At 46.1% G+C, this 21,704-nt stretch overlaps 1 protein-coding gene across 4 annotated transcripts in view; it reads right to left on the minus strand.

Moving 5' to 3' along the window:
• GRAMD1A (GRAM domain containing 1A) overlaps positions 1–21,704 on the minus strand; it is a 97,100-nt gene that overhangs the window by 18,473 nt on the left and 56,923 nt on the right. For 3 of the 4 annotated variants that reach the window (XM_069741574.1, XM_069741575.1, XM_069741577.1), the window contains 6 exons: positions 7,965–8,226; positions 7,543–7,563; positions 6,073–6,157; positions 5,864–5,967; positions 4,148–4,243; positions 1,187–1,267 (listed from right to left, as the gene is read on the minus strand). In XM_069741574.1, the coding sequence (XP_069597675.1) occupies positions 1,187–1,267; positions 4,148–4,243; positions 5,864–5,967; positions 6,073–6,157; positions 7,543–7,563; positions 7,965–8,226 (649 nt within the window). The remainder of the gene's footprint in view (positions 1–1,186; positions 1,268–4,147; positions 4,244–5,863; positions 5,968–6,072; positions 6,158–7,542; positions 7,564–7,964; positions 8,227–21,704) is intronic. The other variant, XM_069741576.1, reaches the window with a different exon arrangement.

The following is a 21,704-nucleotide window of genomic DNA, read 5'->3' on the forward strand; positions in this document are numbered from 1 at the left end:
AGGAGCTGGAAAGAAGAAGAGGAGCTGGAAAGAAGAAGAGGAGCTGGAAAGAAGAAGAGGAGCTGGAAAGAAGAAGAGGAGCTGGAAAGAAGAAGAGGAGCTGGAAAGAAGAAGAGGAGCTGGAAAGAAGAAGAGGAGCTGGAAAGAAGAAGAGGAGCTGGAAAGAAGAGGCGCAGGAAAGAAGAAAAGGCGCAGGAAAGAAGAAAAGGCGCAGGAAAGAAGAAAAGGCGCAGGAAAGAAGAAGAGGCGCAGGAAAGAAGAAGAGGCGCAGGAAAGAAGAAGAGGCACAGGAAAAAAGAAGCACAGGAAAGAAACGGAGCAGGAAAGATGGGGCGCAGGCAGGAAGGAAGGGGCACAGGCAGGAAGGAAGGGGCGCAGGCAGGAAGAGGCACAGGCAGGAAGGGTGTACCTTGCCATACCCCAATACTCAAAGTGCCCATAGAGATTTCACAGGTCTATAGGGGTCAGGCTCTTCCGGGAAGAGTTGCCACTACATCTGGTAGACGTGGAAAGGACCTGGGCTGGGGGGGTGGGGCGCTTGGAAATCATATTAATGGGGGTTTTCCAAGTTCAGAAAGCTACTGACTCCCATAAAAAAAAAATAAAAAAATAAAAAAAAAATAAAAAAAACAACAACACCTGTGCTTTACTTACCCTCCCCTGGTCCAGAGTTTCTGTCGCTGCTCCCAATATCTTATTGTATGAAGCCTATCAGCGAGCTCAGTGTGACGGCACAAGCTGCTCAAAGCTACTGAGCTCACCGATTAGCTGCAGCGCTTTTAATATCACGTCAGCGCTGCAAACAATCAGACACCAAGGGCAGCGTTTGCACAGAGGGAAAGTGAATAAAGGATGAAAACAGAAAACCTCTCGATACATGATTAGCCGAGAACCTACACAGGCTGATGCAGACAGATGCAGCAGAGCCGCGTGTGCACCTGTTCAGGCTCCGGGCATTTGGCACGTATGCAGGAATAGTGCAGCCGTCCATCAGAGGTGGATTACGTGAGTGCAGTGACCGGGTAAATGGTCTGATCACAGCCCTGGTCCATATGTCTGGGGGGTCCTAAAGACCACCAGTATTACACAGAATAAGGCAGTATACACCCAGACTCTAGATCACAGATCTTTGGGCGATGCCCGATATACACCATCCGACCCTTCCCATCTCCCAGACTCTTCTTACCTTATCCAAAAGGGCGTTTTGCCAGAGGCGGAATATCAGCAGGAAAGAGCGGTCCCGGGCTCCGAAGGAGGTGAAGAAGTGCTAGAAGGAGAGAGACGACCAAAGTGGATACAAGCAGGAAACAGACAGACTTGTATCCGATTTCTACAGTTTGTCCAGATGGGACAGAGCCGAATATCGCATCATATGCGCTTGTGATTTGCATAGGACTGCAGGTAAATCCAGTGCGTTGTCTCCTGTATGAAGGCAGAACTTACAGAAAACTCCACCGCTTCACAAGAGGAAGAAACCGAAGACTTATAGTAGAGATAACGCTGCTCCTCATCATTACACCGAGGCCGAAGGTCAAGAGACTCCGTGATAAAGAAAATCAATGGTGTCACGGCACCGATAACGCTACAGACGATCCTCACATGAGCAGGATGGCGGCCAACAGCTATGCCCAGATATCTTATTAAATTCAGCTATACCTGTACTATCCTCCAGAGCTGCACTCACTATTCTGCTGGTGCAGTCACTGTGTACATACATTACATTACTGATCCTGAGTTACACCCTGTATTATACCCCAGAGCTGCACTCACTATTCTGCTGGTGCAGTCACTGTGTACATACATTACATTACTGATCCTGAGTTACATCCTGTATTATACTCCAGAGCTGCACTCACTATTCTGCTGGTGCAGTCACTGTGTACATACATTACATTACTGATCCGGAGTTACATCCTGTATTATACCCCAGAGCTGCACTCACTATCCTGCTGGTGCAGTCACTGTATACATACATTACATTACTGATCCTGAGTTACATCCTGTATTATCCTCCAGAGCTGCACTCACTATTCTGCTGGTGCAGTCACTGTGTACATACATTACATTACTGATCCTGAGTTACATCCTGTATTATACCCCAGAGCTGCACTCACTATCCTGCTGGTGCAGTCACTGTGTACATACATTACATTACTGATCCTGAGTTACCTCCTGTATTATACCCCAGAGCTGCACTCACTATTCTGCTGGTGCAGTCACTGTGTACATACATTACATTACTGATCCTGAGTTACATCCTGTATTATACCCCAGAGCTGCACTCACTATTCTGCTGGTGCAGTCACTGTGTACATACATTACTGATCCTGAGTTACATCCTGTATTATACTCCAGAGCTGCACTCACTATTCTGCTGGTGCAGTCACTGTGTACATACATTACATTACTGATCCTGAGTTACACCCTGTAGTATACCCCAGAGCTGCACTCACTATTCTGCTGGTGCAGTCACCGTGTACATACATTACTGATCCTGAGTTACATCCTGTATTATACTCCAGAGCTGCACTCACTATTCTGCTGGTGCAGTCACTGTGTACATACATTACATTACTGATCCTGAGTTACCTCCTGTATTATACTCCAGAGCTGCACTCACTATTCTGCTGGTGCAGTCACTGTGTACATACATTACCTTACTGATCCTGAGTTACATCCTGTATTATACCCCAGAGCTGCACTCACTATTCTGCTGGTGCAGTCACTGTGTACATACATTACATTACTGATCCTGAGTTACATCCTGTATTATACTCCAGAGCTGCACTCACTATTCTGCTGGTGCAGTCACTGTGTACATACATTACTGATCCTGAGTTACATCCTGTATTATACTCCAGAGCTGCACTCACTATTCTGCTGGTGCAGTCACTGTGTACATACATTACATTACTGATCCTGAGTTACATCCTGTATTATTCTCCAGAGCTGCACTCACTATTCTGCTGGTGCAGTCACTGTGTACATACATTACATTACTGATCCTGAGTTACATCCTGTATTATTCTCCAGAGCTGCACTCACTATTCTGCTGGTGCAGTCACTGTGTACATACATTACATTACTGATCCTGAGTTACATCCTGTATTATACTCCAGAGCTGCACTCACTATTCTGCTGGTGCAGTCACTGTGTACATACATACATTACTGATCCTGAGTTACATCCTGTATTATACCCCAGAGCTGCACTCACTATTCTGCTGGTGCAGTCACTGTGTACATACATTACATTACTGATCCTGAGTTACATCCTGTATTATACTCCAGAGCTGCACTCACTATTCTGCTGGTGCAGTCACTGTGTACATACATACATTACTGATCCTGAGTTACATCCTGTATTATACTCCAGAGCTGCACTCACTATTCTGCTGGTGCAGTCACTGTGTACATACATTACATTACTGATCCGGAGTTACCTCCTGTATTATACCCCAGAGCTGCACTCCCTATTCTGCTGGTGCAGTCACTGTGTACATACATTACATTACTGATCCTGAGTTATATCCTGTATTATACCCCAGAGCTGCACTCACTATTCTGCTGGTGCAGTCACTGTGTACATACATTACATTACTGATCCTGAGTTACATCCTGTATTATACTCCAGAGCTGCACTCACTATTCTGCTGGTGCAGTCACTGTGTACATACATTACATTACTGATCCTGAGATACATCCTGTATTATCCTCCAGAGCTGCAGTCACTATTCTGCTGGTGCAGTCACTGTGTACATACATTACTGATCCTGAGTTACATCCTGTATTATACCCCAGAGCTGCACTCACTATTCTGCTGGTGCAGTCACTGTGTACATACATTACTGATCCTGAGTTACATCCTGTATTATACCCCAGAGCTGCACTCACTATTCTGCTGGTGCAGTCACTGTGTACATACATTACATTACTGATCCTGAGTTACATCCTGTATTATACTCCAGAGCTGCACTCACTATTCTGCTGGTACAGTCACTGTGTACATACATTACTGATCCTGAGTTACATCCTGTATTATACCCCAGAGCTGCACTCACTATTCTGCTGGTGCAGTCACTGTGTACATACATACATTACTGTTACCTCCTGTGTTATACTCCAGAGCAGCGATCAGTATTTCTCACCTTCTCCGTTTCAGTGCAGACCTGGATGGCGTTGGGAATCACTTTTGCCGTCTTCTCCTTCTTAATGCAGCGAATGTCTTTGAGCTGGATCGTGATCTTTTTAGCAGAAGAGGAAATCATGAACATCCTGTATGTGGCCTCTAAGCCGTCATCACTCATTTATCAGCTCCTTTCTAGAGTTGAGCTCATTGTTACAATTATGTTTTTTTCTCTGAGATCAGAAAAGTATTTAAATATTAAAATAAAAAGAGAATCACCGGGGGAGCTGTCCCACTGCTGTGAATGGCAGATTCTCACTGAGTGTGCAGTACTGTGCTTAGCCACCGGGGGAGCTGTCCCACTGCTGTGAATGGCAGATTCTCCCTGAGTGTGCAGTACTGCGCTTAGCCACCGGGGGAGCTGTCCCACTGCTGTGAATGGCGGATTCTCCCTGTGTGTGCAGTACTGTGCTTAGCCACCGGGGGAGCTGTCCCACTGCTGTGAATGGCGGATTCTCCCTGTGTGTGCAGTACTGTGCTTAGCCACCGGGGGAGCTGTCCCACTGCTGTGAATGGCAGATTCTCCCTGTGTGTGCAGTACTGTGCTTAGCCACCGGGGGAGCTGTCCCACTGCTGTGAATGGCAGATTCTCCCTGTGTGTGCAGTACTGTGCTTAGCCACCGGGGGAGCTGTCCCACTGCTGTGAATGGCGGATTCTCACTGAGTGTGCAGTACTGTGCTTAGCCATCGGGGGAGCTGTCCCACTGCTGTGAATGGTGGATTCTCCCTGAGTGTGCAGTACTGTGCTTAGCCACCGGGGGAGCTGTCCCACTGCTGTGAATGGCAGATTCTCCCTGAGTGTGCAGTACTGCGCTTAGCCATCGGGGGAGCTGTCCCACTGCTGTGAATGGTGGATTCTCCCTGAGTGTGCAGTACTGCGCTTAGCCACCGGGGGAGCTGTCCCACTGCTGTGAATGGTGGATTCTCCCTGAGTGTGCAGTACTGCGCTTAGCCATCGGGGGAGCTGTCCCACTGCTGTGAATGGCAGATTCTCACTGAGTGTGCAGTACTGTGCTTAGCCACCGGGGGAGCTGTCCCACTGCTGTGAATGGCGGATTCTCCCTGTGTGTGCAGTACTGTGCTTAGCCACCGGGGGAGCTGTCCCACTGCTGTGAATGGCAGATTCTCACTGAGTGTGCAGTACTGTGCTTAGCCACCGGGGGAGCTGTCCCACTGCTGTGAATGGCAGATTCTGAGTGTGCAGTACTGCGCTTAGCCACAGGGGGAGCTGTCCCACTGCTGTGAATGGCGGATTCTCACTGAGTGTGCAGTACTGTGCTTAGCCACCGGGGGAGCTGTCCCACTGCTGTGAATGGCAGATTCTGAGTGTGCAGTACTGCGCTTAGCCACCGGGGGAGCTGTCCCACTGCTGTGAATGGCAGATTCTCACTGAGTGTGCAGTACTGTGCTTAGCCACCGGGGGAGCTGTCCCACTGCTGTGAATGGCAGATTCTCACTGAGTGTGCAGTACTGTGCTTAGCCACCGGGGGAGCTGTCCCACTGCTGTGAATGGCAGATTCTCCCCTATAGATATTTAGTGACACCTCTTCTAGGTAATGAGCACTTAGGGGGTCCGGCCTGAAGTGTTGACACATTGCTTGGAATTTCCTATGTAAATTCTCAGTGTGGTGTTAAATGCTCCCAATAAAGGAGTCAAACTCTCATTTGCATCACTCACCGTGGTTTCCCAGCGGAATATGTTGCTATGGAAACAGATCCAGTTCTCAGATAAGTAGAGTCTTCCCTGAAGGAGGATATCTCTCTGCAAAGCACAGGAGTAATCTGATGGGGGGGGGGGGAGGGTAGAGAAGAGGGGCGCAAAGTCAGAAACTGGGGGGGGGGGGTATTGTATGAGCACTGCCCCGATAATCCTAATGTCATACTCACCCACAATGAGCCTTTCCGAATCGGGCAGTTTCTTAAAGATCTTGCGGAAATCTTCATTGCGTTGCTTATAATTGGGGCTCAGCATCTGGAAGAAGCACCCCAGGGTGAGAAATAGCAAACAGCACATAAACCTTGTAGCGGGGTAAGGATATACACCATTCTCACTTAGGATAGCTTTCATTTTGTCCATAGCTGGGGATAATCACTGAACAGGATCAGTCTCCTTCCCCATCTGGCAGCTGACAATAGAATTCCTTATAACTTGCCCAGTAAAACCACTAATCTCTGCTGTACTGCAGTTTGCTGTGGATCAAATCAGTCTCCTTCACCCTCTGGCAGCTGACACTACAGTTGTGGCCAAAAGTATTGACACCCCTGCAATTCTGTCAGATAATACTCAGTTTCTTCCTGAAAATGATTATATAATCCCTTCTTACATCCCCTGTAGAAGCAGTCTGCTTTGCTATACTCTACTGTTGAGGCTCTGTTCCTTTCCGGACATGCAGGACAGAAAGCTTTTCCCACTGATAGCCCTGGGGATGGACTCTGACCTGAAACAGTCTCCTTCCACCTCTGGAATCTTAACGCTATAATCCCTTCCTAGTTTCCACTTAAAACTAACGCTTTCTTTCCTATACTGCAGAGGCTCTGCTCCTTTCCTGACAAGAAGACCTCTGGACTGAAACTTTGCCCTTCCCCCTCTGGTATCTAAAATTATCCCTTCTTATTTCCCCCTTAGAAGCTCTCTTCTCTACTATACTGCACAGCTTTGCTCCTTTCCTGACAAGCAGGACACTTTCTTATTTCTAGCAGCCGCTCTAGGGGTGCTGGAATAAGTCAATCTCCTCCCCCCTCTGGCAGCTGCCACTATGATTTGTTCTTGCTTCCCCTGTAGAGGCACTCTTCTTTGCTCTCCTGCAGAGCTATGCTCCTTTCCTGACAAGCAGGACAGTCTTCTGTTTCTAGTAGTAGCTGCCCTAGGGGTGGACTCTGGATGAAATCAGTATCCTCCCCCCTCTGGCAGCTAATACTATTATCTCTCTTAAGGCACTCTTCTCTGCTTTGCTGCCAAGGCGGAGTTTTCTTACCTGATGAGCCAGGCTAAAACCTTTTCCCCACTGGTTATCTTTGGGTTGGGTTTGGCATTGAATCAATCTCCTACCCCCTCTGGCAGCTGACACTTACTTTCCCTGCTATACTGTAGAGGCTCTTTCCATAAAAGCAGGCCAAACAGCTATTGACTGCTTTGAATGTGGGGGACAGTTACAGAGCATGTGTGAACACCAGCACACAAATCATCCGATGGACGTGCACACTGCCATACACTCTGAACACCAGGTGGCGCCATACTACGCAAGTAATTATCAGAATACTGCAGGTGAATGGCGACTGTATGAACATTAGATATAACGGGGGGCATCACATATTCGGCATTGGGGGGGCAGCCAGTGAAGAGTTGCAGATACTTACACTGTAGAAGCTCTGGATCTTCTAGGAGAAAAAAGAAAACATGCAGTCACTAGAAGACAGAGTACGGTCCGAGCCCGTCATGGCGGCAGAGATTCGACCACGGCCATATCGCAGCCAGTCTCCTGCTGTCTACCTTATAAAACTTTGGTAAAGTTTTAGAGATGATCAACCTCCAATTCTCAGGATTTGGGGGGTTCCTGTAGTAGCGCCCCCCAGCAATAAGGGGATAACTTCCAAACTTGACCCTTTTAAGTGAAGCAGCTGTCAAAGACCAAACTTTCCCAGAGCTCTGAGCGTCCTGTTAACGCTTGGACCTAAAGACGCTTTTCCCGAACCTCACCCATGGGTCGGGATGCTGAAGATAAGGCTCCTCTTAGGACCCCTTTAAGGGCTTGTGGTTAATTTGTTTTTTTTGTACCCACCTTGCTGTTCCATATGGACGCCCTCCCGCTGAGCTGCGGGGGCAGCGGCGTCCCCGGCTGGGAGTTGGGCAGCTGGGCATTGCTCTGGATGGCGGTGGGCACTGCTCCTGGAGGCGGCGACGTGGGGGTCTGGGCGCCGGGCGTCTTCTCAAAGGAGTTTTCGGATCCTTTCTCCACCATATTCTCCGGCTCGATGCCCGACAAACGTTTCCGCGTAGCGGGGGAGTTGCTGGGCGTGCTGCGAGGGGTGATGCTGCCCGAGCTGGTGAAAGACACCCGAAAAGATGGTTAGAAATGAGACCAGATGCAGGAGGCCTTATACTCTGGTCACATCCGGAGCTGCAATCACTGTTCTGCCGACAGCTCATCTACGCTACAGAGGGAAAATAAGCTTTGCAGCTTTGGATGTGAATGGAGAAAGATAGAATTAACAATGTCCCAGCCTCTGCGGTAGCACAGTGCCCATCTGAGAGGTGCAGCACCCGGCCTCATCTGCTCAGGGGGCGCAAACAGTAGAGACCCAGCACCGACCCCTCCTTATGCCATCTCCACATCCCAGGATGTTGTCTGCTCCATCTATTCACAGCTGAGGGGACGATCAGAGCTCATTTCCTTGTGGGTTGAGGGATTTTTGTTTGTGTGAAGTCAGAGTAAATAACGAAATTTGCATTAAATGCAGAATGGGTGGTGGGGAGCACGCTGGGGGGCTGCAGGTCACAAATTAGCAACTGTGAAGTCAGACATCACAGCTACAGATGAGGTCCACAGTGGGCAGCGAGTCTGACCCGGGGGCAAAAAGCTCTATATACCACACAAGACATCAGTATAAGGGGCAGAGGGCAGATTACACATTGGGGCCCAGAATCTCCAAGTTACCCCTATAATAACCACGTCATGGTGCACCCTCTTCTGGAAGCCAATTGTGCCACATTCTTCTCTAGTAGGGTTGAGCGACCTTGACTTTTTTTGGGTCGAGCCGGGTTTCGCGAAACCCGACTATCTCAAAAGTTGAGTCGAGTGAAATCGGCCGATTATGGCGAAAAGTCGAGGATCGACCGAAACACGAAACCCAATGCAAGTCAATGGGATTATTTTTTTTTTTCTTCTCTCTCTCTTTTGAAAATGAACGATCCGTTTCGCTCAACCCTATTCTCTAGTCTCCCCCTCTCCCCTCCATCTTGCAGTGTATCCTGCCCTCTCCCCCTCTCCCCTCCATGTTGCTGTGTATCCTGCCCTCTCCCCTCCATGTTGCAGTGTATCCTGCCCTCTCCCCTCCATGTTGCAGTGTATCCTGCCCTCTCCCCTCCATGTTGCAGTGTATCCTGCCCTCTCCCCTCCATGTTGCAGTGTATCCTGCCCTCTCCCCTCCATCTTGCAGTGTATCCTGCCCTCTCCCCTCCATCTTGCAGTGTATCCTGCCCTCTCCCCTCCATCTTGCAGTGTATCCTGCCCTCTCCCCTCCATGTTGCTGTGTATCCTGCCCTCTCCCCTCCATCTTGCAGTGTATCCTGCCCTCTCCCCTCCATCTTGCAGTGTATCCTGCCCTCTCCCCTCCATCTTGCAGTGTATCCTGCCCTCTCCCCTCCATCTTGCAGTGTATCCTGCCCTCTCCCCTCCATCTTGCAGTGTATCCTGCCCTCTCCCCTCCATGTTGCTGTGTATCCTGCCCTCTCCCCTCCATGTTGCAGTGTATCCTGCCCTCTCCCCTCCATCTTGCAGTGTATCCTGCCCTCTCCCCTCCATCTTGCAGTGTATCCTGCCCTCTCCCCTCCATCTTGCAGTGTATCCTGCCCTCTCCCCTCCATCTTGCAGTGTATCCTGCCCTCTCCCCTCCATGTTGCTGTGTATCCTGCCCTCTCCCCCTCTCCCCTCCATGTTGCTGTGTATCCTGCCCTCTCCCCTCCATGTTGCTGTGTATCCTGCCCTCTCCCCTCCATCTTGCAGTGTATCCTGCCCTCCTTGCTGATACTGACGATAACTAATAATGGAGACCTTTTTGCTCTCACATTCAGGACTGTTGATCTTCAGCTATGAAGAAAGATAAAAGCTTGGAGGGTTTGCACTCAGTGTACACGTCCCCCCAGGTACAATGGCTGCCTGTTTACAGAATCGCCTGTCATGCCAACTTCTAAAACAAATTGGCACATTAAAGAGCGGAGCGGGTGCCAACAGCGGCCCTGCTGGCGGGGAATGTTTGGTTTATAACAAAGGGCTGTCATAGGGTGAAGAGAAGGAAGGAAGCCAACATCACAGCGAACAGGAACACTCCATCCTCTGTGGCCGCCTCACACCAAGCCTTCAAAAGGGAACTCCGCCTAATACACCGCCGATACACTGTGCATGGGGGTCAGTGCAAAGGGGAACTCCGCCTAATACACCTCCGATACACTGTGCATGGGGGTCAGTGCAAAGGGGAACTCCGCCTAATATACCTCCGATACACTGTGCATGGGGGTCAGTGCAAAGGGGAACTCCGCCTAATACACCTCCGATACACTGTGCATGGGGGTCAGTGCAAAGGGGAACTCCGCCTAATATACCCTCCGATAAACTGTGCATGGGGGTCAGTGCAAAGGGGAACTCCGCCTAATATACCCTCCGATACACTGTGCATGGGGGTCAGTGCAAAGGGGAACTCCGCCTAATACACCTCCGATACACTGTGCATGGGGGTCAGTGCAAAGGGGAACTCCGCCTAATATACCCTCCGATACACTGTGCATGGGGGTCAGTGCAAAGGGGAACTCCGCCTAATATACCCTCCGATACACTGTGCATGGGGGTCAGTGCAAAGGGGAACTCCGCCTAATACACCTCCGATACACTGTGCATGGGGGTCAGTGCAAAGGGGAACTCCGCCTAATATACCCTCCGATACACTGTGCATGGGGGTCAGTGCAAAGGGGAACTCCGCCTAATATACCCTCCGATACACTGTGCATGGGGGTCAGTGCAAAGGGGAACTCCGCCTAATATACCCTCCAATACACTGTGCGTGGGGGTCAGTGCAATGGGGAACTCCGCCTAATAAACCCTCCGATACACTGTGCATGGGGGTCAGTGCAAAGGGGAACTCCACCTAATACACCTCCGATACACTGTGCATGGGGGTCAGTGCAAAGGGGAACTCCACCTAATATACCCTCCGATACACTGTGCATGGGGGTCAGTGCAAAGGGGAATTCCACCTAATACACCTCCGATACACTGTGCATGGGGGTCAGTGCAAAGGGGAACTCCACCTAATACACCTCCGATACACTGTGCATGGGGGTCAGTGCAAAGGGGAACTCCACCTAATACACTGTGCATGGGGGTCAGTGCAAAGGGGAACTCCGCCTAATATACCCTCCGATACACTGTGCATGGGGGTCAGTGCAAAGGGGAACTCCGCCTAATATACCCTCCGATACACTGTGCATGGGGGTCAGTGCAAAGGGGAACTCCGCCTAATATACCCTCCGATACACTGTGCATGGGGGGTCAGTGCAAAGGGGAACTCCGCCTAATATACCCTCCGATACACTGTGCATGGGGGTCAGTGCAAAGGGGAACTCCGCCTAATATACCTCCGATACACTGTGCATGGGGGTCAGTGCAAAGGGGAACTCCACCTAATACACTGTACATGGGGGTCAGTGCAAAGGGGAACTCCGCCTAATACACCTCCGATACACTGTGCATGGGGGTCAGTGCAAAGGGGAACTCCGCCTAATATACCCTCCGATACACTGTGCATGGGGGTCAGTGCAAAGGGGAACTCCGCCTAATATACCCTCCGATACACTGTGCATGGGGGTCAGTGCAAAGGGGAACTCCGCCTAATACACCTCCGATACACTGTGCATGGGGGTCAGTGCAAAGGGGAACTCCGCCTAATATACCCTCCGATACACTGTGCATGGGGGTCAGTGCAAAGGGGAACTCCGCCTAATATACCCTCCGATACACTGTGCGTGGGGTCAGTGCAAAGGGGAACTCCGCCTAATATACCCTCCAATACACTGTGCGTGGGGGTCAGTGCAATGGGGAACTCCGCCTAATAAACCCTCCGATACACTGTGCATGGGGGTCAGTGCAAAGGGGAACTCCGCCTAATACACCTCCGATACACTGTGCATGGGGGTCAGTGCAAATGGGAACTCCACCTAATACACCTCCGATACACTGTGCATGGGGGTCAGTGCAAATGGGAACTCCACCTAATACACCTCCGATACACTGTGCATGGGGGTCAGTGCAAAGGGGAACTCCACCTAATACACCTCCGATACACTGTGCATGGGGGTCAGTGCAAAGGGGAACTCCACCTAATACACTGTGCATGGGGGTCAGTGCAAAGGGGAACTCCGCCTAATATACCCTCCGATACACTGTGCATGGGGGTCAGTGCAAAGGGGAACTCCGCCTAATATACCCTCCGATACACTGTGCATGGGGGTCAGTGCAAAGGGGAACTCCGCCTAATATACCCTCCGATACACTGTGCATGGGGGGTCAGTGCAAAGGGGAACTCCGCCTAATATACCCTCCGATACACTGTGCATGGGGGTCAGTGCAAAGGGGAACTCCGCCTAATATACCTCCGATACACTGTGCATGGGGGTCAGTGCAAAGGGGAACTCCACCTAATACACTGTACATGGGGGTCAGTGCAAAGGGGAACTCCGCCTAATACACCCTCCGATACACTGTGCATGGGGGTCAGTGCAAAGGGGAACTCCGCCTAATATACCCTCCGATACACTGTGCATGGGGGTCAGTGCAAAGGGGAATTCCGCCTAATATACCTCCGATACACTGTGCATGGGGGTCAGTGCAAAGGGGAACTCCACCTAATATACCCTCCGATACACTGTGCATGGGGGTCAGTGCAAAGGGGAACTCCACCTAATACACTGTACATGGGGGTCAGTGCAAAGGGGAACTCCGCCTAATACACCCTCCGATACACTGTGCATGGGGGTCAGTGCAAAGGGGAACTCCGCCTAATATACCCTCCGATACACTGTGCATGGGGGTCAGTGCAAAGGGGAATTCCGCCTAATATACCTCCGATACACTGTGCATGGGGGTCAGTGCAAAGGGGAACTCCACCTAATATACCCTCCGATACACTGTGCATGGGGGTCAGTGCAAAGGGGAACTCCACCTAATACACTGTGCATGGGGGTCAGTGCAAAGGGGAACTCCGCCTAATACACCCTCCGATACACTGTGCATGGGGGTCAGTGCAAAGGGGAACTCCGCCTAATATACCCTCCGATACACTGTGCATGGGGGTCAGTGCAAAGGGGAACTCCGCCTAATACACCCTCCGATACACTGTGCATGGGGGTCAGTGCAAAGGGGAACTCCACCTAATACACCTCCGATACACTGTGCATGGGGGTCAGTGCAAAGGGGAACTCCACCTAATACACTGTGCATGGGGGTCAGTGCAAAGGGGAACTCCGCCTAATATACCCTCCGATACACTGTGCATGGGGGTCAGTGCAAAGGGGAACTCCGCCTAATATACCCTCCGATACACTGTGCATGGGGGTCAGTGCAAAGGGGAACTCCGCCTAATATACCCTCCGATACACTGTGCATGGGGGTCAGTGCAAAGGGGAACTCCGCCTAATATACCCTCCGATACACTGTGCGTGGGGTCAGTGCAAAGGGGAACTCCGCCTAATATACCCTCCGATACACTGTGCATGGGGGTCAGTGCAAAGGGGAACTCCGCCTAATATACCCTCCGATACACTGTGCATGGGGGTCAGTGCAAAGGGGAACTCCGCCTAATATACCCTCCGATACACTGTGCATGGGGGTCAGTGCAAAGGGGAACTCCACCTAATACACTGTGCATGGGGGTCAGTGCAAAGGGGAACTCCGCCTAATACACCCTCCGATATACTGTGCATGGGGGTCAGTGCAAAGGGGAACTCCGCCTAATACACCCTCCGATACACTGTGCATGGGGGTCAGTGCAAAGGGGAACTCCACCTAATACACCTCCGATACACTGTGCATGGGGGTCAGTGCAAAGGGGAACTCCGCCTAATATACCCTCCGATATATCATACATGGGGGTCAGTGCAAAGGGGAACTCCGCCTAATACACCCTCCGATATATGTGGGGGTCAGTGCAAAGGGGCAGTAACTCACATATCCTATTAGTATTATTATCAGAAATGTATAGCACATCAGGGCGGTGTTGCCCTTTAAGGATTGGTCCGTAGTGTTGGGTCCCAGGGTTAGTTCCAACCAGGGGGTGAATACGGATCGTCCGGCCTCCTTTATGTCTCACTCCACTCCGCTTTCCCCAGATCAAACCGTATCGATGGTCACATAACACAGGAACTGTACGAGCCATCGCTCTGCTGAAGAGCTGACAATCTAATGTTACCCTGCAGAAGACTGGGGTAGATCCAAAACCACCAACATATAAAGTATATACGGAATGGAAGAGCACAAGACGTATACAGATTGTATCAATTCCATATTCCCTACGGCCAAGCTGAAATCCTATTTGTGCAGCCCCTCCGCCTGCCCCTATTGAGGCCACTTTTCTTCAGATGCTGCAAGCTATTATCCCTGCATACAAGGCCAGAGCAGGTGTCCGCAGCAGCTGGCGGCCCCCCATCCCCTCCTCTCATGGACAGATGCTGCAAGTGAACAGGGGGACAGATGTCATCTGGGCTCAAACATTGCTGCACAGTGCTGCCCCCAGTGTTGGCAGCAGAGCACTGCATGGAGGTCACTGCATGGGGGTCACTGCATGGAGGTCACTGCATGGAGGTCACTGCATGGGGGTCACTGCATGGGGGTCACTGCATGGGGGTCACTGCATGGAGGTCACTGCATGGAGGTCACTGCATGGAGCCCTGTGGCAATTACAAGGATCAGAAGGAAAAGCAAAAAACAAACTTTATTCTCTATGTAATGAAAAGTTCTGAAAGTTTATAAGATACTTTTTGCTTCAATTTCTCTCCATTGTCAAGATCTCCGCTTGCTTCTTAGGAATGCAAAAACCATGTACAGACCTAAGGGCTCATTCAGATGATGTCTGTTTTTTTTTTTTTTTTGCATACTAGTGATCCTTATTCTTCAAAGAATGTGACAGTCCGCCATCTTTTCGCAGAATTTTTTTGCAAAATTTTGGAGGCATGTCTGATTTTGGGTGTTAGAACAAAATTGGCAATGCAAGTCTATGCAATAAATGCAAAAAAAAAAAAAAAATTTGAGTGCGGTCTTTTTTTTGACCACCTGCTTCATAGGAAAAGATAGAGACACTTTATTTATTTATTTATTTATTTTTTTTTGGGGGGGGGGGTTCATTTGAGAACAACTGATCAAACTTTAATAATATAGGGGGAAAAAAAAACCATTGATAAAACCATACGAGAAAATGACGGACGTCTAATGAGCCCTTTATACCGATGGTTTGTTACAATAGGATGCACCACTCCATACGACACTTTTTTTTTTCCTGCACTGACACATTGTAACAAACTTCCAGGACAAAAATAAACATTTGTGATTGATGTATTTTGCCCGCAGATAAGTATCTAGACTGGAAGCTATAACAAATCCAGTGGTAAAATTTATACAGGAATTTCAGAATTAAAAATAAAATAATAATACAGAAGGTGAGCGGAGATGGTGAAAAAGGTGAAAAAGTGAACAAAAAAGGCCCCAATTCATTATTTGCAGGTTTTGTTTACAATGGCACAATCAAAATTACTCTTTTTAATTCATGTTCTCTGGTATATATATATATATATATATATATATATATATATATATATATATATATATATATATACATACATACACACACATACATACTTTCGGATTGGAAAATATTTGCAAAAAAAAAAAAAAATTGTGACTTTTTACAAAGTTGTAAATAATGAATTACCCCTAAACTTCTGGAATATAAAACCACATTCACAATGGTAAAAGAAGAGGAAAATAAAATGAAAAACAGATGAATAAACTGGAAAAACAGACACAAATTTAAAGAGGAATTTAGTGCAAGGCAACAAAAAGGAAAGCTTAGAGAAAAAGTAGCAAATAAAGTAATGAATCAGGGCTCAAAAAATATGATATTGGAGAGATGCTGAGCTTTTCATTCTAGAACCTGAGATAGATGTTTGCAGGAAACTGTTCTGTGTTCTATTTGTTTACAACAATGTATCCATTTCTGCTGCAAGTTCCAGAATGATCAGATGGAGAATGATTCCAATGCACCAACATACAAAATATCACAGAAAGCAGAAGTAAATGTGGATACATCACCTTCAGGAGAAATCCTGAGCATCCTGCACAGATAGTAGAGCCTGTGTGTATACATGCATGTGGCCCCATCCCCCACCCCTCATTGTGTCTGTATAGAGAACAGCTGAGGAAGCAGAGGAACTGCAGACACATGTCTGTGCCAGGGTCAGAGGATTGCACCCCAATGGGCAGCCCCTAATCTGTGCTCAGAGATTTCCAGATTTGCCAGTTTAGCAAGGTAGTGCTGTGTCCAAACAAATCCTATCAACTTAAAGGCCCAATTCATTATTCTAGCTGATCCTTTGTTTTTCTAGTTTGTACCAAATTCTTCTTATGAGTCACTCCAATTTTTATTTAATTTTTTTAAATCTTTTTTTAAATCTCTGCTTGCCATTATGGGGCATTGTTATTGCAACTAGATTTTAAGGGTACGTGCACACGCTGCGAAATCTGCGGATCCGCAGTAGTTTCCCATGAGTTTACAGTTCAATGTAAACCTATGGAAAATCCGCAGTGGACCAGAATACATGTGCACACAATTCATTTTTTTGCAACTTTTTTTTTTTTTTTTTTTTTTTTTTAGAAGTAACAACATTTTTGCGCAAACGAATACCTTTTTTTTATTTTGTTTATATATATAAAATATATATTTATATTTTAATATATATTAATATATATTTTTAAAATTATATTATACATTTATATGTTAATATTAGATTATATTAATACATATATTAATATATGTATATTTTAATATTATATTATATATTAATATATATTGTTTAAATTATATTATATATTTATATGTTAATATTATATTATATTAATACATATTATATTAATATATGTATATTTTAATATATGTATATTTTAATATTATATTAATATATTATTATATTATTAATATTGTTATATTTATCTTAATAATATATTATATTAATATATATTTATATTTCAATATTATATTATGGTCTTTTTAACACATCATGAGACTTTTTGCTTTAAAAAAGGTTAAAAAAAAAGGAATAAAGTGTTTGTTTTTTTATATTTTGAAGAATTTGGAGTAACAAAAATAGCAAAAGACGAAAAAAAAAATGCAAATGATTAATTGGACCCTGAAATTGCTCACTATATTCAGGTCTCGTCGCGCCACTTTCATGGTTTAATAAATTTGTCCAGGTCCAAGTTATACATTGTACCGCCAGACAGTGCCATCCACATCATGGCTCCCAGGCCCTTGTACAGAAAAGCAGAGGCTGTACCAGAGCTTCCCTTGATAAGACTTGACATTCAGGAGTCTGGGAAAGCTGAATGACAACCCTATAGAGCTGGACTTTATTGGTTGTCAGACTGCTCAGTATTTTTTAGAGGAAGTCCAGGAGATGAGGTTTTCTGTTCAGTTCCCTCCTGCGTCTCCGGGAAGGTCACAGCGACCTTGAGAAAAGGACATCCACCCATCAGCAAAGAAGTGTAAAAATAAACTCCGTGCACTTGGAAAAAGTAAATATTCTCCCCAAAATAACCAGTGAGGTCACAACCTCGACGCTCTTGGGTTACTATCGCTTCTCCGCTGTACTATAAGTCCCAGCATGCATAGACTTGAGTTTTCAGACCATTAATTTGGCATGGGGGGGGGGGGTACCCCTTTAAATTCAGGTACTACTAAAGCTGCTGCACTTTGGCAGCCGACCGAGCGCGCATCCATCTTAGCATATCCATCAGCAATGTAAACACTCCGGCGAATAAATAGATCTCAAATATTTAATCGGCTCCGCCGTGCACATAAGACGTCCTATTTACCGTGGCGGGGGCGACGGCGGATCGTGCCCAACCGTAAGAGACGTCTGCGTCCTATGGTCAAGATTAATCCAGTATTAATGGCCAGCAGCAATAGAATATATAGGGAGAGCCCCTATTCCAAAAATGATTCCGAAATATAGCGCCACCCCTGCTTACAGGTTGTATCTGGTATTGCAGCTCGGCTCCATTGACGTGAACGGTGAAGAGCTGCAATACCACGCACGGCCTGTAGGCGATGGATGGCGCTGTGGGGCCCTATATTTATTGGCCCTATCTTCCCGCCTGTGGATCCTCACAACCTGCAGAAGTGACATTTGCCGGAGGTGCAGAACTAATTAAGACACTGAGTAAACTTTGATTCTTGGCGCTTCCATGTAAGTCATGTGACGGCGGCGCGGCGCTGTACGCCCGGAGGTGATACGTGTCTTCCCTACATACGGCAGCTTCTTCTTACAACATCGGCCAAGGTGGCGTCAATCTCCTACCGCGCCGGGCTGTGTCAGTGTAGTATTCTACTCATGCACCAGAAGGCCCAGGATGAACACCGTTAACGTTACTGGAAAATAGAACGTAGGTGATTGCAGTCAGTGCGGTATATGATGTACGGGGGAATCGCTCTTGAGGAAATTACTATAATGCACAAATATAAAACGTGCCGCCACATGTGGCTTTTCAGCAGATCCCGCTCCCCTCAATGCTCCTGACGTTATTTTAAACCGGGAGCATTAAATATCACATCCGCACAGGTGACAACATGGATATAAATATCCCCCGGGGGTCTGCACCGCAACTCGCGTCCCAAAAATCATTGTGTTTTATAATACTCCCAAAATGGGAATAACAGCGCTATATAATATACGGTACAGTAATATGGAACGGTACTGCCTAGTGCATATATAATACCGCCATATCATAGCCCCAATACTACATACAGTGTATATAATAGTGCACATATAATACCGCCATATCATAGCCCCAATACTAGATACAGTGCATATAATAGTGCACATATAATACCGCCATATCATAGCCCCAATACTACATACAGTGTATAAAATAGTGCACATATAATACCGCCATATCATAGCCCCAATACTACATACAGTGTATAAAATAGTGCACATATAATACCGCCATATCATAGCCCCAATACTAGATACAGTGCATATAATAGTGCACATATAATACCGCCATATCATAGCCCCAATACTACATACAGTGTATAAAATAGTGCACATATAATACCGCCATATCATAGCCCCAATACTACATACAGTGTATAAAATAGTGCACATATAATACCGCCATATCATAGCCCCAATACTAGATACAGTGTATATAATAGTGCACATATAATACCGCCATATCATAGCCTCAATACTACATACAGTGTATAAAATAGTGCACATATAATACCGCCATATCATAGCCCCAATACTACACACAGCATATATAACAGTGCACATATAATACCGCCATATCATAGCCCCAATACTAGATACAGTGTATACAATAGTGCACATATAATATCGCCGTATCATAGCCCCAATACTAGATACAGTGTATATAATAGTGCATATATAATACCGCGGTATCAAAGCCCCAATACTAGATACAGTGGATATAATAGTGCACATATAATACCGCCATATCAAAGCCCCAATACTAGATACAGTGTATATAATAGTGCACATATAATACCGCGGTATCAAAGCCCCAATACTATATACAGTGTATATAATAGTGCATATATAATACCGCCGTATCATAGCCCCAATACTAGATACAGTGGATATAATAGTGCACATATAATACCGCGGTATCAAAGCCCCAATACTATATACAGTGTATATAATAGTGCATATATAATACCACGGTATCAAAGCCCCAATACTATATACAGTGTATATAATAGTGCATATATAATACCGCGGTATCATAGCCCCAATACTAGATACAGTGGATATAATAGTGCACATATAATACCGCCATATCATAGCCTCAATACTACATACAGTGTATAAAATAGTGCACATATAATACCGCCATATCATAGCCCCAATACTACACACAGCATATATAACAGTGCACATATAATACCGCCATATCATAGCCCCAATACTAGATACAGTGTATACAATAGTGCACATATAATATCGCCGTATCATAGCCCCAATACTAGATACAGTGTATATAATAGTGCATATATAATACCGCGGTATCAAAGCCCCAATACTAGATACAGTGGATATAATAGTGCACATATAATACCGCCATATCAAAGCCCCAATACTAGATACAGTGTATATAATAGTGCACATATAATACCGCGGTATCAAAGCCCCAATACTATATACAGTGTATATAATAGTGCATATATAATACCGCCGTATCATAGCCCCAATACTAGATACAGTGGATATAATAGTGCACATATAATACCGCGGTATCAAAGCCCCAATACTATATACAGTGTATATAATAGTGCATATATAATACCACGGTATCAAAGCCCCAATACTATATACAGTGTATATAATAGTGCATATATAATACCGCGGTATCATAGCCCCAATACTAGATACAGTGGATATAATAGTGCACATATAATACCGCGGTATCAAAGCCCCAATACTATATACAGTGTATATAATAGTGCATATATAATACCACGGTATCAAAGCCCCAATACTATATACAGTGTATATAATAGTGCATATATAATACCGCGGTATCATAGCCCCAATACTAGATACAGTGGATATAATAGTGCACATATAATACCGCCATATCAAAGCCCCAATACTAGATACAGTGTATATAATAGTGCACATATAATACCGCGGTATCAAAGCCCCAATACTATATACAGTGTATATAATAGTGCATATATAATACCGCCGTATCATAGCCCCAATACTAGATACAGTGGATATAATAGTGCACATATAATACCGCGGTATCAAAGCCCCAATACTAGATACAGTGTATATAATAGTGCATATATAATACCGCCATATCATAGCCCCAATACTAGATACAGTGTATATAATAGTGCACATATAATACCGCGGTATCAAAGCCCCAATACTATATACAGTGTATATAATAGTGCATATATAATACCACGGTATCAAAGCCCCAATACTATATACAGTGTATATAATAGTGCACATATAATACCGCCGTATCATAGCCCCAATACTAGATACAGTGGATATAATAGTGCACATATAATACCACCGTATCATAGCCCCAATACTAGATACAGTGTATATAATAGTGCACATATAATACCGCCATATCATAGCCCCAATACTACATACCGTGTATATAATAGTGCATATATAATACCCCCGTATCATAGCCCCAGTACTACATACAGTGTATATAATAGTGCACATATAATACCGCCATATCATAGCCCCAATACTAGATACAGTGTATATAATAGTGCATATATAATACCGCCGTATCATAGTCCCAATACTAGATAGTGTATATAATAGTGCACATATAATACCGCCGTATCATATCCCCAGTACTACATACAGTGTATATAATAGTGCACATATAATACCGCCGTATCATATCCCCAGTACTACATACAGTGTATATAATAGTGCATATATAATACCGCCGTATCATAGCCCCAATACTAGATAGTGT

The sequence above is a fragment of the Ranitomeya imitator genome, chromosome 10 (genome assembly GCF_032444005.1).
Source record: "Ranitomeya imitator isolate aRanImi1 chromosome 10, aRanImi1.pri, whole genome shotgun sequence".
NCBI classification, from domain to species: Eukaryota; Metazoa; Chordata; class Amphibia; order Anura; family Dendrobatidae; genus Ranitomeya; species Ranitomeya imitator.